At 46.9% G+C, this 18,411-nt stretch overlaps 1 protein-coding gene across 10 annotated transcripts in view; it reads left to right on the top strand.

Moving 5' to 3' along the window:
• The window catches only part of TENM4 (teneurin transmembrane protein 4), a 659,336-nt gene that overhangs the window by 619,277 nt on the left and 21,648 nt on the right, over positions 1-18,411 (top strand). For all 10 annotated transcript variants that reach the window (XM_081859991.1, XM_081859990.1, XM_081859998.1 and 7 more), the window contains 3 exons: positions 3,852-4,729; positions 10,186-10,358; positions 16,920-17,155. In XM_081859991.1, the coding sequence (XP_081716117.1) occupies positions 3,852-4,729; positions 10,186-10,358; positions 16,920-17,155 (1,287 nt within the window). The remainder of the gene's footprint in view (positions 1-3,851; positions 4,730-10,185; positions 10,359-16,919; positions 17,156-18,411) is intronic.

The following is an 18,411-nucleotide window of genomic DNA, read 5'->3' as shown; positions in this document are numbered from 1 at the left end:
GTGCCCAGGCTCTCATTCTTCCTTCTTTCAAAGGCGATGGACCCGTTTTCGAGTCGCCCGCTTGCATCTCACAGATGCTGGCGAGAGGTCTCTTTAAAACCACCCCGGTTAGGGAACTCTCCCTTCTTTCATCCTATAAAGCCGCTCTTGAGGTCTCTTCAGTCAGAGCCCCTCAGGCAGTGAGGGACCAGCAGCCATAAAATATTTAGCAGTCGTTGTTGACAAGGAATTGGTTTTAAGAAAGGGAGGGGGCTGGAATTCCCTCGCCGTTTCCGAATAAACTTACATTCTTGATGCTAACTCAAGGTTGCAAGCGTAGTAGCAAGCGCTCAGAAGGCGGTCGGCAAGGCAGAGAGGCATGCATTATTGAAGGGGAAACCACAAGCTGTCATGTTTTACTACAGGAAGGGTTAAGGAGGGCCAGGAGCCAAAAGCAGGGGGGAAAAGAGAGACCAGACGCAGCTTTGTCGGTGGCCTAGTTCCCACCGAGGCAGTAAAGCTAAGTTGTTGGGTGGTACCATTTCAGAGTATAGGTAGGACTGATCTCTCGTCTACCTGAAGGGATGGTGGTCTCCATCTGTCTCCATTTCTCTCTCTCTCTCTCTCAATGGCTCTGTCATTACCAAAGAAATATAATAAACGAATTGAAAGAGAACCTACCCAAGTGACGCTGTGTACCCAACATGTACACTAAGTAGAAGAGTATATCTCTCTCTCCCCCTCTTCCTCCCCAACCTTATACAGTAGTACCTTGGGTTAAGAACTTAATTTGTTCCAGAGGTGCGTTCTTTTTTTAAAAAATAATTTTTATTAACCGACCAATCAAATCAAATCACATCACATCACATAAATTCCGAATTACAAAGCCGAATTTTAAATTTTTGTTGAGGGGACCCATATTTCAAGTTCCGAAGGGGGATTCCGATCATCTTCTTGCTACTGCGTTAATATCCAAATCAGTCCAAATATTTTTAACTGCGTCATTCCAAAGCTCTTGTACATTCCACGATCTTCTTAAAACATGCTTTGGTTAGAAAATTTATCTCCACACAGCCTTAAATCCACAGCTTAAGTCATTAAACGACATTTCTGACTTGTGAGGGAGGGGGATTCTTGTTTAATCACATAGAGGAAAGAAAGGAAAGTTTTTTTCCCCTCCCCCATCCATTCCCTTTGCCATACTGAGTCTTGGCGTATCTTCTCATGATTTAGGCTTGTTCCTCCGACTTGTCTTGTTTATCAGAGATCTCTTCAGTTAGCAGTCTTTACTCCCCCTCCTTCCTTGAAATATGTGCATTCGCTTCCTCCTAATTGATTCTTTTGAAGTTCTTGCAGCTACTGGCGCGGATCAGAGACAGCGTCCAGGAGCGCCGAGATCCCACAGGAGGGCATTCTGCCTAGTGCCCCCATCCCCTCAAATTCGGGGGTGGTATAGGGCACAGCAGGCAAGGGCAGCCCCCCCCCCACAACCTTGGGGGGGTAGGGAGGCTATTTACTCCCATCACAGCCTCCAAATTACCTCGTGTGGGTATGTTATTGTCAGCCATCTTCCGATGCGCCCCTAGTGGCCCCTCCCAGAGGTCCGTTCTTAACCTGAAACAGTTCTTAACCTGAAGCACCACTTTAGCTAATGGGGCCTCCTGCTGCCGCCACACCGCCGTTGGAGCACGATTTCTGTTCTCATCCTCAAGCAAAGTTCTTAACCCGTGGTACTATTTCTGGGTTAGCGGAGTCTGTAACCTGAAGCATCTGCATAGAACAGTACAGTCATACCTTGGGTTGAAGTAGCTTCGGGTTGAGCGTTTTGAGGTTACACTCTGCAGCGACCCAGAAGTAACAGAACACATTACTTCTGGGTTTCACCACTCGCGCATGCACAGACACTCAAAATGACATCACGCGCATGCGCGGAAGCGGCGAATCGTGACCCGTGCACGCGCAGACGCGGGTTGCATTCGCTTTAGGATGCGAACGGGGCTCCGGAACGGATCCCGTTCACATCCAGATGTACCACTGTAATGTCTAGGCTTGTCATATTTTGAAGATCAAAAAAGAGGACACTGTGATGACTCTCTATTTTAGAAGATAAGGAGATGTCACCTAATTAGGGCTGGGCTGGAGGGACGGATTCAGCTCGGTTCATATTTAAAGGCGGATCTTTTCCAATTTGCATTTTCTAAAACATGTCGTGAACTGAAACACAACCATCTCTTGATTAGGGCTGAGCCAAAACAGTCATCTTAATTTTTTTGCTCATGGTTATTGTCCGTTCTTCTCTTCAACCAGGATAGGGGTGGGGAACAGCATTTAAATCAATATCTGCTTTTCGCTCTGGACATTCAGCCACTCTCGTGGTGAGGATCCCTGGATCCTGAGCTGAAATGGCACATGGCTTCCTGCTTCATTTGCCAGGGATCCTGAGCCACAATGAGCCCTTCTCTATAATTGCAGGATGTGCTTCAAATTTAAGAGTGTGGCACTTTGGGTTTAAAGGGCTACGATCAGGACCTATCAGAATCTTAGTATAAGGACCCAGTTCCCAAACCCGTTTCTCTTATGCTGTTCTACATTGTGTTTCAAGTCACAATGTAGTACAGAGTCCCTTTAGTAAGTAATGCATCTAATTAAAAAAAAATCCATTTTATTTTATTTTAAAAAATATTCTAATTAAAAAAATTCCACGTATACACTCTAGTACATAATTAAGTTTTTTTGTTTTGTCGACTTCACAACTCCCATCATCCCTGACCACTGGTCCTGTTAGCTAAGGATGATGGGAGTTGTAGTCCCAAAGCACATGGAGGGCTGAGTTTGCCTATGCCTGGTTTAACCCCACCACTTTCCCCAGTAAAACCTGATCTCTACTGCTGAATCAAGAGTAAATGTCAATTCAGGTTTTTGCGGGTAAAGTGGCAGGGAAGCTCAAACCTAGCTAGGGATGATGGGAGTTGTAGTCCCAAAACATCTGGAGCAGGCTTCCTCAACCTCAGCCCTACAACTCCCATCATCCCTGGCTAGGAGGACCAGTGGTCAGGGATGATGGGAATTGTAGTCTCAAAACATCTGGAGGGCTGAGGCTGAGGAAGCCTAATCTGAAGGGCCAAGTTTGCCTATGCCTGTCCTAGAACCAGAAATATTTCCTTGCTGGCCACCGTAAACAGCAGGAGGGGTGAAGAGCTAGGAAGTAACTGCCCGGGGGAGAAGCGGGCACTCAGAGAAACAGCTCAAGAAAGGAGGACTACACTCCATGTCTCTGTGTATTTCTGTTGTTGTTTGAAATAATTTTTAATTGGCTTTTATATATACAGAGTAATAACAAAATTCTTTATAAAATCAATCCATGAGATTCTCTGAATCTCGTGACTCCCCCCCCCCCCTTTACATGGATCATAGTAACAATTTTTTTACCAATCTACATATCAATATATTCTCCATAATTCTCATTACTATAAGTTATGCATAAACCTCATCACTTTACAAGGGATTCTTAAAGTCCAGCTAGCGTTTTAATTTGCTTACAATGTTCTCTTAGGTAGATTATTAGTTTTCCCCATTCTTTTTTAAGGTCCTTATCTTCTTGATTCCTGAGTCTCACGGTTGATTTTGCCATCTTGGCATAGCCCAGCATGTTGATAAATAAAAGAACTGAAAGAAGCTATCCGCATCTCAAATCTCACTGGGCAGTTAGCCCAGTGAGCTTTTGAATGGCACCCTCGTGACAGATATATGATACAATAACAATCCATTTATTCTTGCGTAACCCACGTAGAAACCAAGACACTATTCTTGCAATGTTAACACGAATGGCGGTGGTCCTAAGAACCCGTTTCTGCTTCTTTCCATTCTGTTAGGTCCGCCTGGAGTGGCCTACGGACCTGGCGGTCAACCCGATGGACAATTCCCTGTACGTCCTCGACAACAACGTGGTACTGCAGATTTCCGAAAACCACCAAGTGCGAATCCTGGCAGGGAGGCCGATGCATTGCCAGGTTCCGGGCATCGACCACTTCCTTCTCAGTAAGGTGGCCATCCATGCTACCTTGGAATCGGCCACAGCTCTGGCCGTCTCTCACAGCGGCGTCCTGTACATCACGGAGACGGACGAGAAGAAGATCAACCGCATCAGGCAGGTCACCACCAACGGGGAAATCTCTCTGGTGGCCGGCGCCCCGAGCGGCTGCGACTGCAAAAACGACGTCAGCTGCGATTGCTTTTCCGGCGACGACGGCTACGCAAAGGACGCCAAGCTCAACGCCCCTTCCTCCCTGGCGGTGTGCGCGGACGGGGAGCTGTACGTGGCTGACCTGGGGAACATCCGGATCCGTTTCATCCGGAAGAACAAGCCGTTCCTCAACACGCAGAACTTGTACGAGTTGTCCTCGCCCATCGACCAAGAGCTCTACCTGTTCGACACCAGCGGCAAACACCTCTTCACCCAGAGCCTCCCCACCGGAGATTACCTCTACAACTTCACCTACACCGGAGACGGGGACATCACCCTGATCACCGACAACAATGGAAACCTGGTCAACATCCGGAGGGATTCCACCGGGATGCCGCTCTGGCTGGTGGTACCGGACGGGCAGGTCTACTGGCTGACCATTGGCACCAACAGTGCCCTGAAGAGCGTGACAGCCCAGGGGCACGAGGTGGCCATGATGACCTATCACGGCATTTCTGGCCTCCTTGCCACCAAGAGCAATGAAAACGGGTGGACGACGTTTTACGAGTGAGTATTTTGTTGGGTGTAAGAGAATCCCAGATCGCGTTAAGAATATCACCGTCATTTATTGCACCAACCAAAGGACATGGCGTATTCCAACAGTCGCTACACGTACAATAATACCACAGCCAACATTAAGGAGATAGGAAGAGCCTCTCTGAATCAGACCAAAGGCCTGTGTAGTCCAGTGGCCAAGCAGATACTCTTGAGAAACCCACAGAACACTATGAGCATAATAGGCCTCTCACATTGTTGCCATCCCACAAGAGTAAACAGTGGCACACTGTCTTTTTAGGATGTGAAAGTTCCAGATAGCTACCAAAGCTTTAATAATAATGATGGTGAGGATGAGGATGAATTTCATTTATAAAAAGATAGAGTAAGAAAAAAGTGAGTAAGAATGAAAAAAAATACCACTACATTACCATACATTAATATAAGGTAAAGGTAAAGGGACCCCTGACCATTAGGTCCTGTCGTGACCAACTCTGGGGTTGCGGCGCTCATCTCGCTTTATTGGCCGAGGGAGCCGGCGTACAGCTTCCAGGTCATGTGGCCAGCATGGCAAACCAGAGCAGCGCACAGAAACGCCATTTACCTTCCCGCCGGAGTGGTACTTATTTATCTACTTTGACGTGCTTTCGAACTGCTAGGTTGGCAAGAGCTGGGACCAAGCAATGGGAGCTCACCCCGTCACGGGGATTCGAAGCGCCGACCTTCTGATCAGCAAGTCCTAGGCTCTGTGGTTTAACCCACAACGCCACCCATGTCCCTTACATTAATATACAGATGTGCATATTCTTATTATCCTAATACACATATACAGTCATACCTTGGAAGCTGAACGCCTTGGCTCCTGAAAAAATCGGCTCCCAAACAATCGAAACCCGAAAGTGAGTGTTCCAGTTTTCGAATGATTTCCGGAAGCCGGACATCAGGCGCAGCTTCCGATTGGCTGCAGGACGCTCCTGCAGCCAATCGAAAGCCGCACTCTGGTTTTTGAATGGTTCTGGGAGTTCGAACGGAATGCATTCGGTTCGAGAACCAAGGTGCGACTGTAATTGTCAGTAGCCTGATATATTATCAATTATCATTGTATTCATCCAGATAAAGTCTGCTCAGGTGGTTATCAAAGCTAATGGCTGCTGTTAGACCACCTCCCCATCCTCGGTGAATTTGCCCTCTAATCCCCCTCTGAAGCCATCAAGTCCAGTGACCGTCGCAATATCTTCCAGCAGCAAATTCCCATGAATTAATTTTGGCCCCTGGAACTTACTTCAGGGCGTGGAGTTCTCCCCCAACTCCTCCCCTTGCTGAAACCATGCGCGCAGCACAGAGGCACCACCTTTTCTGGAGGAGCGAGAGGGCCGGACTTTGCACAGGGTGCCCTCTGAACATTGGAGGCCTGGCCCCCTAAATATATATATATATATTGGGGGGGTGCCACATTGCCTGAGCCCAAGAGCCAGTGCTGTTGGTACAGCACAATCTGAGGCCTAATGGAGGCCCCAGCGCAAGCCTGAGAGGTTTGGGACAAGGACCAGCCATGTCAAGCTGTCCTAAACTCCCAAGAAGCCTGGGCTGATCCAACACGCAAGAGGAGGTTTGTTTTACTGAAAACTGCATTTTGAACCCCATCCCATTTTCCAAGGCCTGCAGCATGCTAGTGACTAAAAGTTTAGCAGTTGAAATTGGAGGATATGGCCCCTTTTTCCTTTCTCCCAAACCCCCGTGTCTTGAAAAAAAAAAGAAACTGATGCTATTTCTGCTTCCTAGTCACCGAACGTAGCAATATTTCAAGGTGACTCGTTTCCCACCGATTATTTAGCTGCCAAAGGTGTCGGATGTTCACAAGCAAACAATTAGGTCTCATAAGCACCAAATACTGCATTAATTCTGTGCAGTGAACTGCAGCTAAATGCGTTTCCATTTAGGGATGGATGGCCCTGGTTTCCTTTGTCAGCCTCATAATTACCACCGTGATTGTAAAGGCTGGGGTATCTCGGTCGGACAGCAGCAGGTTACATTAGGGGGGGTGATGAATTCATTGCCGGCGCTGGCTGCTCGGAGCCTCCCTGCGTCACGGTGTTTGTCCTTAATTCTGGTGCAAGTCGGAGCGTTAAATGAACATGAGAACATTAGGGTGTGATGGAGACCAGCCTAACTTCTGAATCCTTTGGACTGTGGAAACAGGGACCAGCCAGCTTAGCCGTGGAATGAATTGACTTGCGAGGATTTGTCTCCCTACAGATAATAATAATAATAATAATAATAATAATAATAATAATAATAATGTTGTTGTTCAGTCGTTTAGTCTTTTCCGACTCTTCGTGACCCCATGGACCAGAGCACGCCAGGCACTCCTGTCTTCCACTGCCTCCTGCAGTTTAGTCAAACTCATGCTGGTAGCTTCGAGAACACTGTCCAACCATCTCGTCCTCTGTCGTCCCCTTCTCCTTGCGCCCTCCATCTTTCCTAGCATCAGGGTCTTTTCCAGGGAGTCTTCTCTTCTCATGAGGTGGCCAAAGTCTTGGAGCCTCAGCTTCAGGATCTGTCCTTCCAGTGAGCACTCAGGGCTGATTTCCTTCAGAATGGATAGGTTTGATCTTCTTGCAGTCCATGGGACTCTCAAGAGTCTTCTCCAGCAGCATAATTCAAATAATAATTTATTATTTATACCCTGCCCATCTGGCTGGGTTTCCCCAGCCACTCTGGGCAGCTTCCAACCGAATATTAAAAACAATACAGCGTCAGACATTAAAAACTTCCCTAAACAGGGCCGCCTTCAGTTGTCTTTTAAAGGTAAAATAGTTGTTTATTGGCTTGACATCTGCTTGGAGGGCGTTCCACAGGGCAGGCGCCACCACCGAGAAGGCCCTCTGCTTGGTTCCTTGTAACCTCATTTTCCTAGGCTATCTTTTCAAACCGAATTATGTGCCTTCATAGAGGTGGAAATGAGCAGAGATCGCAATATGTTGACACCCATCCGTTTTACCCAGTTTTCAGAACAGCTGTTTTTGGGGGAGTGTGGTGCTTTTGGCTTGTCTGTTTTGATTTTAACGATGCAGTTGTTGAATGGGTCTTCTGGACTCTCTTTTCAGGGATTTTCTGTAGGCTGCCCCAATTTCCAGCTTCCCTGGGTTTCCTCACTTATGAAAGGGCACACAGAAAAAAAGATAAATTCGTATCTGAAGAATTGTGCATGCACATGAAAGTTCATACCAATGACAAATTCATTTGGTCTCTAAGGTGCTACTGGAAGGAATTTTGTTTATTTTGTTTCAACTACGGCAGACCAACACAACTACCTACCTGTAACAGAAAAAGGATGTTACAGAAAGGAGAAACTTGGTTTGCTTATGTTTAGGGGACTCCTGAAGTATGAAGAGGGGTGGTTAGTATAATCAAGCCTGCAGGATAGCTCAGTCGGTAGAGCACGAGACTCTTAATCTCAGGGTTGTGAGTTCGAGTCCAACGTTGGGCAAAAGGATTCTTACATTGTAGGGGGTTGGAGTAGATGACCCTCGTGGTCCCTTCCAATTTATGATTCTAGGATATCACTGAATCAGACAAATCAGTTATAATAATTTTGTTATTTGTATTCCGCCCATCTGACTGGGTTGCCCCAGCCACTCTGGGCGGCTTCCAACATATATAAAAATATACACATATACATATATATATATAATCTACCAGCATGAGTTTGACCAAACTGCGGGAGGCAGTGGAAGACAGGAGTGCCTGGTGTGCTCTGGTCCATGGGGTCACAAAGAGTCGGACATGACTAAACAACAACAACATACATAGATATAAGCTATTCAAATTTTAGTAAAGGTAAAGGGACCCCTGACCATTAGGTCCAGTCGTGACCGACTCTGGGGTTGTGGTGCTCATCTCGCTTTATTGGCTGAGGGAGCCGGCGTACAGCTTCTGGGTCATGTGGTCAGCATGACTAAGCCGCTTCTGGCGAACCAGAGCAGCACACGGAAACACCGTTTATCTTTCCACCAGAGTGGTACCTATCTATCTACTTGCACTTTGAGGTGCTTTTGAACTGCTAGGTTGGCAGGAGGAGGGACCGAGCAACGGGAGCTCACCCCGTTGCAGGGATTCGAACCGCCGACCTTCTGATCGGCAAGTCCTAGGCTCTGTGGTTTAACCCACAGCGCCACCCGCGTTCCTTACATATACATAGATATAAGCTGTTCAGATTTTAGGTCACAATTAATTTAAAAAATGTGTAAAAACAGTTCCTTAAAAGCTAGAAATGTCCACATTTATGGACTTGCATTCATAGAACACATCTGACTCAGCCCTTTTGATTTCAAGCCATTTTGGCTTTTGCTTCATCTGCCCAGGTCAGCAGCATATTTGAACATCTTGTGCCATTTTTCCATGCGCAACCCTTGAATCGAAACCGCTTTCTCGCAAGCTGAGAATTCTGCAGATTCAAAACTTAACCTGTCGAACCATGTGCGAATTGGGGCCCAGGGGTGAGAGGAACTCTGCTGCAAAGCAGTATGGAAAGCCCTAAGACATCTTAGGAACAGCAGGGCAAAGCGGGCATAAGAAGAAGGAAGGAAAAGTTGCACAAAGCGTTTGTTAAAAGAAGCATTCCTGTGTGGCCAAGAGGAACAGCGGCAGCAAACTCTGTTCAGAATTTGCGTTCGCACATCCTCCTCGATAGCAGAGCAGATTTTTGTTTCTGGGCAAGAATATTTTACACCTCATCTGCCACTAATTAAAAAATCACCGTCAAAAGAACATCAGTCGCTCCAGCTATTCACCTTCCTCAATAACATGCAACCTTTTAGCAGCTCCTGGGGATATACCGTATTTTTTCTGTGTGTAAAACTAGGTTTTTTCCCTAAAAAAATAAAGTAAAAAATTAGGGGGCGTCTTATACTCTCGGCCATTTCCCCCCATTTTCTTAAATCTGAGTCTTATACATGGGGGCGTCTTATAGACGGGAAAATATGGTAAGTGAGGTCATTACCTGGTGAGCAAACAGCAAAGAAGCAAATATGTGCGACTCTCAGAGGCAGGAACTCAAATAAATAAAAATAAAAAAGAGGTTGCTCAGATGGTTTGCAGCATCAGTGATACTTTTTTTAAAAAAAATAATAATATTTTTTTCTTGTACTGCAAGGCTTAGGTCAGATGCAGTGGCGTAGCGTGGGGGGTGCAGGGGGGGGCCGGCCGCACCGGGCGCAACATGGGGGGGCGCTCGCACTCGCAGCTCTCTGCCCCTACTAAAATCCATGGGTTAGGGGGCACAAATTACTTGCCTTGCCCCGGGTGCTGACAACCCACGCTACGCCACTGGTCAGATGGCAGCAAGTTAAAACCCAATGCTTTGGGGTGGAGGTTCCTCTCTCTCTCTTTCTCTCTGTCTCTCTCTCTCTCTCCTCCTCCTCCTCCTCCTACTCTGTTTGCTACTCATGCATCTCCTTCCTTTCCAGGTACGACAGTTTTGGCCGCCTCACCAACATCACTTTCCCTACCGGTCAGGTCAGCAGTTTCCGCAGTGACACAGACAGCTCAGTGCATGTCCAGGTTGAGACCTCCAGCAAGGATGACGTCACCATAACAACCAACCTCTCAGCCTCAGGTGCCTTCTACACCCTCTTGCAAGGTGACCTTCAGATCTGCTGGACGGGCTTTGTCTGGGGTTTTGTTTTGTTTGGGTTTGTTCTCCTTCAGCCCTGCCCTTTACCTAAAGGTCCCAAGCCAGGTTTCAGCAATAAAGCGTCCTATTATCAACGCTATAGTACACCTGCATCTGCACAACCGGATGCCTTCATGTGCCCCAGCTGCAACAAAACATGTCTCTTCTTCTTCAGTCTCTACAGCCACAGCAGGCGCTGTAACTGTCCAATGGTTTGACTTCACCCCTGAAGGTGCACTCCTCCATAGTCTCTGCAGACCTTCCAAGTGTCCCTATTTTCCAGGGACAGTCCTGGATTTACAGAAGCCATCCTGGTTTCTGATTTGATCCCGGAATGTCCCGCTTTTCCTTATTTCCCTATTTCCATCAGAGAAATATTGGAGGGTATGGAGCTATCCGACCCCCAAGCCAAGGGGATAAGTAACTATACAACCTTTAGAAGACATCTGAAGGCAGCCCTGTATAGGGAAGGTTTTTTATTTTTAATGCTTTGTTGTGTTTTTTTATGTGTTGGAGGCTGCACAGAGTGGCTTGGGCAGCCCAGTCAGATGGATAGGGTATAAATATTAGTAATTATTATTATTATTGAATAAAAAGGTAAAGGACCCCTGACAGTTAAGCCCAGTTGCAGACTACTCTAGGGTTGCGGCGCTCATCTCACTTTACAGGCCGAGGGAGCCAGTGTTTGTCCACAGTCAGTTTTTCCAGGTCATGTGGCCAGCATGACTAAGCCGCTTCTGACGCAATGGAATACTGAAACTAGAGCAGCGCACAGAAACGCCATTTACCTTCCCGCCAGAGTGGTACCTATTTATCTACTAGCACTTTTTGGCGTGCTTTCGAACTGCTAGGTTGGCAGGAGCTGGGACAGAGCAACAGGAGCTCACCCCATCACAGGGATTCGAACCACCAACCTTCTGATTGGCAAGCCCTAGAGTCTCAGTGGTTTAGACCACAACGCCACCCACGCCCCTTATTATTGAATAGGCCATCCCTATTTTCATTGGAGAGGTGTTGGAGGGTATGAGACAGACAGGCGCCACTCATTATAAACAAAAAACAAAACCAGTTGCAACCAAAAAACAACAACCAAGGAAAGTGTAAAAACAGTTCCACATATAAAACATTTCGAAAGAATTCCGTATACAAAAGCAGTTAAAAATAGTTCGATCAAAGTTCAGGTGTGCCACCTGTTGGAAGAGGGAGGTCTCAATAGGTGCTGAAAAGACAACAAAGGCAGCTCCCCTTCAATATGTGATGAGAGGGAATTCCAAGGGGGATGGTGCCACAGACCTCCTGATAAGATGGTTATCAGCAGGAGCCCTTTTGTACAGAGTGCAGTGATCAATTGGGCAAGGGATCTATTTGTATCTGACTGTGCCCACCCGCAATTCTACTCACCAGATTTTAAGCAGGGGTGCTCAGCTAGGAGCACCAAAAGCATGGGTAGGCAAATTACGGCCTGGGGGCCGGATCCAGCCCAATCGCTTTCTAAATCAGTCAGTCCAGGAATCAGCATGTTTTTACATGAGTAGAATGTGTCCTTTTATTTAAAATGCATCTCTGGGTTATTTGTGAGTCCTGCCTGCTGTTTTTGCATGAGTAGAATACAGTGGTACAGTGGTGCCTCGCAAGACGAAATTAATCCGTTCCGTGAGGCTCTTCGTATAGCGGTTTTTTCGTCTTGCGAAGCAAGCCCATTGACAGCTTAGCGGATTAGCGCTATTAGCGGTTTAGCGGCTTTTAGCGGATCAGCTGAGAAGCGGCTTAGCGGCTTAGGAAAAGGGGGGGAAGGGGGGGAACCCGCAGGAACCCGCAAGACATTTTCGTCTTGCGAAGCAAGCCCATAGGGAAATTCATTTTGCGAAGCGCCTCCAAAACGGAAACCCCTTTCGTCTAGCGGGTTTTCCGTCTTGCGAGGCGTTCGTCTTGCGGGGCACCACTGTACCTCGAGTTAAGTACTTAATTCGTTCCGGAGGTCCATTCTTAACCTGAAACTGTTCTTAACCTGAAGTACCACTTTAGCTAATGGGGCCTCCTGCTGCCGCCGTGCCGCCAGAGCCCGATTTCTGTTCTCATTCTAAAGCAAAGTTCTTAACCTGAGGCACTATTTCTGAGTTAGCGGAGTCTGTAACCTGGAGCATATGTAGCCTGAAGCATATGTAACCTGAGGTACCACTGTATGTGCTTTTATTTGAAATGCATCTCTGGGTTATTTGTGGGGCATCAGAATTCGTTCATTTATATTTTCAAAATATAGTCCAGCCTCCCCACAAAGTCTGAGGGACAGTGGACTGGCCCCCTGCTTTAAAAAGTTTACTGACCCCTGACCAAAAGGAACGCGAACAGAATCTGCAGAAGGGAAAGGGGGAATTAAACTGTATGCAATTTTCTAGGGTGTGCCGGTGGATGGGGGGAAGCCCCCCACCTCTTTCCACCTCCTCCACCCTACAACTATGAACTTGCTTCAAGGTCTGGTATGAATCCCTTTTCGGGGGCCGGGGGTGAGCGTTAATGTAAAGCTGAAACTATTTCTGTAACCTCCTCAGAGTCTCGGAGATAAGTCAGACCATTAACACAAATTCGTTCAGATAACGAATCGTCATCTCGCTCTGCAGCTATTGGCAAGGTCTGGGAAGGGCTGAGCGGCACAGACTGGATTATGCAGCAGGAAACAGACCTCATCGTGGTAATCCCAGCACCATGAGACCCCCATATCCTGGCGCCTTCTAATGCTTTCTTTTGCTGATTGGCGCGCACTCGCACCTAATTAAGAAGCGGAGCCCTTGCCAGGCCTGTCGTGGTACTGCAGCTGTTTTCTGTTGGGGGTTCAGCCTGCTTCCTTGCTTGCCAGCTCTTCTCACAAGGCAAAAGTCTTCCAGTGTCCTTGGTGCTGTTATCATAGCATAGAGATCGTCATCGGGGACAGGGAATGGGGTTAGGACAACTTCATGCAAAACAAACAGCCCAGCTCTGGAAAACCACATTAAATTTATATTCTCATTTATTTTGTGCATAATACAGTGGTAAAAGGTAACAGGACCCCTGACCATTAGGTCCAGTCGTGGCCGACTCTGGGGTTGCGGCGCTCATCTCGCTTTATTGGCCGAGGGAGCCGGCGTACAGCTGTTTCTGGCGAACCAGTGCACAGAAACGCCGTTTACCTTCCCGCCAGAGCGGTACTTATTTATCTACTTGCACTCTGATGTGCTTTCGAACTGCTAGGTTGGCAGGAGCAGGGACTGAGCAACGGGAGCTCACCCCGTCATGGGGATTCGAACCGCCGACCTTCTGATCGGCAAGTCCTAGGCTCTGTGGTTTAACCCACAGTGCCACCTGCGTCCCTTAATACAGTGGTACCTCAGTTTAAGAACAGTCCTGTTTAAGAATGATTCTGTTTACTAACTCCGCAAAACCGGTAATAGTGTCCTGACTTGAGAACTTTCCTTGGTCTAAGAATGGAATCTGAATGTTGGCAGTGGGAGGCCTCATTAGGGAAAGCTCACCTCGGTTTAAGAACGGACTTCCGGAACAGATGAAGTTTGTAAACCGAGGTACCACTGTACTTGGATTTTTGCTAAGGCTGTGATCCAGATAGAAGCGAAACGCTTGACCCTCCAGAATTCAGCTTTTCTCAAGCTGTGGCTCCCCAGATGTTGTTGAACTACAACTCCCATCACCGCCAGAGCTCAGGGATGATGGGAGTTGTAGTCCAACAACATCTGGGGACCCACAGGTTGAGAACCGCTGCTCCAGATCTTGCTGGGACTTCCCATCCCATCAGCCCCAGGGGGTCAGGGTTGATGGGAGCTGGGAGTCCAGGAACAACAATCTGAAAGTGACCACATTGGTTATGCCTGGCAAAGGAGATGGAACTGTTACCTGCCCTTTCCGGATTATATTACAGCCCCATAAGTTTCCATGTCATGTAGACAAATCAAGCCCATTTCTAATTGGACCGGCCGGATTTTAGAAGCGTTCAGATGTCTGGCAAATGCTGGGAAGGGAATTTAGCGCCTCCTCATGAGTCTAATTAAGCCACAGTAGTTGCTGCTCGGGGCTCTTTGGGGAATTAATTGATTTGCTGAGATTTATGCATCTGGGGGTGAGGGTCTAATAATTGTCTTGTGGTCAAGCATCTCCGTGTTCGGCAGCTCGGCACAGCTATAAAGGTACATCATTCTAAATCAGCACCAGCTCCAGGACTGGAGAGCGGGGTGGGCTGGGCAAAGAAAACCCTGTAGTTTCACCTGGAAAAATCACAAATGCCATGCAATGTAAAAAAAAAAAAGTGTAAAGCAATGCATATCGGGGCAAAAAAATCTTAATTACACATAAACGCATGTGAACAGGCAGCGAGACCTTGGGCTTTTTAACAGCAACCTGAGAGGCTGAAATTTAACATGGGATACTCCTTCTAACATGGAGAAATGTATAGCTTCACCTACTGAATTTCTGCCTCTTTTACAGCTTGTTAAAGGCACATGAGCAGTAATAAATAACTCTTGAGACAATTCTAACAGTTTGAAAGCAGTTTGAATACTGCTGTATTCATATAACCTGAAACTAGCAATTGGTTGGGCACTAAATAATTCTGCCATATTAATTCTAATAATGAAAAAGCAACACAGGGATATATTGTTATAGAACCCTAGAAAATATTGTCATAGAACCGTAGAAATTAAGAAATGTTAGGATTTTGGTGATTTGGGAAGTGAAGGGGGAAATACTAGCTGCACAGGAATTCTTGAGCTAGCCTATGCAAAATGACTTGGCCAAGCCTGGGGTCCAGTAAGAAACAATATGGGGCCATTGAGAGCTCTTTTGCCCTGAGGTATAAACAGAGACTGGGTGTTTGGAAGGTTGCCAGGGTAACTGGGTATACGGTGACAGGAAAAGAGAATTTTTAGGAAAGTGTACTGGGAAGAAGAGGGACGTGGGTGGCGCTGTGGGTTAAACCACAGAGCCTAGGACTTTCTGATCAGAAGGTCGACGGTTTGAATCCCCACGACGGGGTGAGCTCCCGTTGCTCAGTCCCTGCTCCTGCCAACCTAGCAGTTCAAACGTATGTCAAAGTGCAAGTAGATAAATAGGTACCGCTCCAGCGGGAAGGTAAACTGTATTTTCGTGCGCTGCTCTGGTTCGCCAGAAGCGGCTTAGTCATGCTGGCCACATGACCCGGAAGCTGTACGCTGGCTCCCTTGGCCAATAAAGCGAGATGAGCGCCGCAACCCCAGAGTCGGCCATGACTGGACCTAATGGTCAGGGGTCCCTTTACCTTTACCTTTTACTATGCTGCCTTTTTAAAAAAAAAAATAATAATATTTATTACTTTTAAAGCTTTCAAAAAAGAAAGAAAAGAAAAAAGACAGGAGAAAGAAAACAAAAAAAGAGAAAAAACAATACAGTACAATATATAAACAATACAAAACACAACCTTAACACATTAAACTAAACACAATAAACAAAACAAAACAAAACAAAAACAATTTAGCTAGCTAGAGATTATGACGGTCCGATAACTGGAGACCCACGTTTGGGAAACCCTGGTCTAGGCTGACAGGCGTCAGCTTCCCGAAGTCTCAGGTGGAGGTTTAGAATAGAATAGAAACTTTATTCGCCTCAGCCAATGGCCATAGCAGCAAGAGAACATTACAATATACACAGAAGAAAGTGAAAATTAAATAGAAACGCACAGTTTAGTGTCCTGAGTCAACAGTCAGATAATGGACCTTATCCGTATCCCCAGGTGGAGGTTTCTTCCCAACCCAACCTTGAGGTGCAAGGGATTAAACCAGAATAGCAGCTGCTCTGCCACTGAGCCTACAGCCCAATTCTTCTTCCTTGGTTTAACCCGTTCTGTATCTCATGGTTTTGACCTTTAAAGCCCTATGCGGCCTAGGACCCACGTACGTACAGGACCGCCTCTCCTGCTATGCCCCGTGGAGGACCTTAAGGTCCACAAATGACAACACTTTGGAGGTCCCAAGCCTCAAGGAGGTTAGATTGGTTTCAACCAGGGCCAGGGCCTTTTCAGCCCTGGCCCCGACGTGGTGGAACACTCTGTCACAAGAGACCAGGGCCCTGCGGGACTTGACATCTTTCTGCAGGGCCTGCAAGTCCGAGCTGTTCCGCCTGGCCTTTGGTTTGGACTCGGTCTGACCCTTATCTTTCCCTCCCTTTATGGTCTTGATTTATTGGCTACATTAAAATGAGACTGCATTTTAAATTGCACTTTAACCTGTATTTTAAATTGGTTGTTTCTCCCCCCCCCCCCCCGGTTCTCTTTTTCCCCTATTATGTTTTTACTGTGATTTTATTGGTGTTAGCCGCCCTGAGCCCGGCTCTGGCCAGGGAGTGCGAGGTATAAGTTGTTGTTGTTGTTGTTGTTGTTGTTACTATTATTATTGCTATTGATGTTGTTGTTGTTGTTGTTGTTGTTGTTGTTGTTGTTATTTCATGACTTCAGCAGCTGAGTTTCAGCCCTCTGGATCACTCTCTCTCCTCCCCACATCCTCTTTCTTACAGATCAGGTGCGAAACAGCTATTACATCGGCGCAGATGGCTCCCTTCGGCTCATCCTGGCTAACGGAATGGAGGTGGCCCTGCAGACTGAGCCTCATCTTCTGGCCGGCACAGTTAACCCTACAGTGGGGAAGAGAAATGTCACCCTCCCCATTGACAATGGTCTCAACCTGGTTGAGTGGAGGCAGCGCAAAGAGCAGGCCAGGGGTCAGATCACCGTCTTCGGGCGCAGGCTGAGGGTGAGTGGAAAAAGCCATGCATTGTAGGTTCAGTCCCCAACATCACCTTTACCACCATGCGGAATAAGAAACTGGTATTGATGATGGTATTGATGCTTACTTGTTTGTTGCGTTTCCAGCCCAACAAGCTCAAGGTGACATGCATACATGCCGTGTTGTTGTTGTTCAGTCATTTAGTTGTGTCCGACTCTTCGTGACCCCATGGACCAGAGCAAGCCAGGCACTTCTGTCTTCCACTGCCTCCTGCAGTTTGGTCAAACTCATGCTGGTAGCTTCGAGAACACTGTCCAACCATCTCTCCTCTGTCGTCCCCTTCTCCTTGTGCCCTCAACCCTTCCCAACATCAGGGTCTTTTCCAGGGAATCGTCTCTTCTCATGAGGTGGCCAAAGTATTGGAGCCTCAGTTTCAGGATCTGTCCTTCCAGTGAGCACTCAGGGCTGATTTCCTTCAGAATGGAGAGGTTTGATCTTCTGGCAGTCCATGGGACTCTCAAGAGTCTCCTCCAGCAGCATAATTCAAAAGCATCTATTCTTTGGCGATCAGCCTTCTTTATGGTCCAGCTCTCACTTCCATACATCACTACTGGGAAAACCATGGCTTTAACTATAAGGACCTTCATTGGCAAGGTGATGTCTCTGCTTTTTAAGATGCCGTAGTTTCCCTTAAGTCCCCACACAACAACCCCTTAAGGTAGGTTAGGTTGAGAGGCAGTGCGACTGGCCCAGTGCCGGATTTACATATAAGCTAAAAAAAGCTATAGCTTAGGGTCCAACTCTCTTGGAGGCCCCCAAAAAATTTAAAGGGGAAAAAACTGGATGTGCATTTCCAAAATATAAGATAAAAAAATAAAACCTACATACAGCAACAGTGTTTGTGTGTTGTGTAGGCTCCTATGATGTAAGGAATGGGCCCCGCCTGCTAGCCTGCTCCCTAAAATATCACTGGTTTGCTCATTTCTATATCAATTACTTTGATAAAATAAATACAGTATTTTGTTATGTGCAAATGACTTTAGAAACCTATTAGGTCCATAAATTACCATATAGCATATATTCAACACAAAAAACAGCGACAATTTGTTGTTGACAAAGGACAGCTGGACATATGAAGGGCCCCATTACCTTCAGTAGCTGAGGGCCTCATCAAACCTAAATCTGGCCCTGGACTGGCCCAAGGTCACCCAGTGAGCTTCATGGGTCAAGTGGGGATATGAACTTGGTCTCTCCCTACTCATAGGCTGACTGCCCTAACTCCA

This window comes from Podarcis erhardii (genome assembly GCF_964252035.2).
Source record: "Podarcis erhardii genome assembly, chromosome: 4".
Classification (NCBI taxonomy): Eukaryota; Metazoa; Chordata; class Lepidosauria; order Squamata; family Lacertidae; genus Podarcis; species Podarcis erhardii.
Note: the sequence above shows the minus strand (reverse complement) of the source record. Positions and strands in the feature narration are given on the sequence as shown.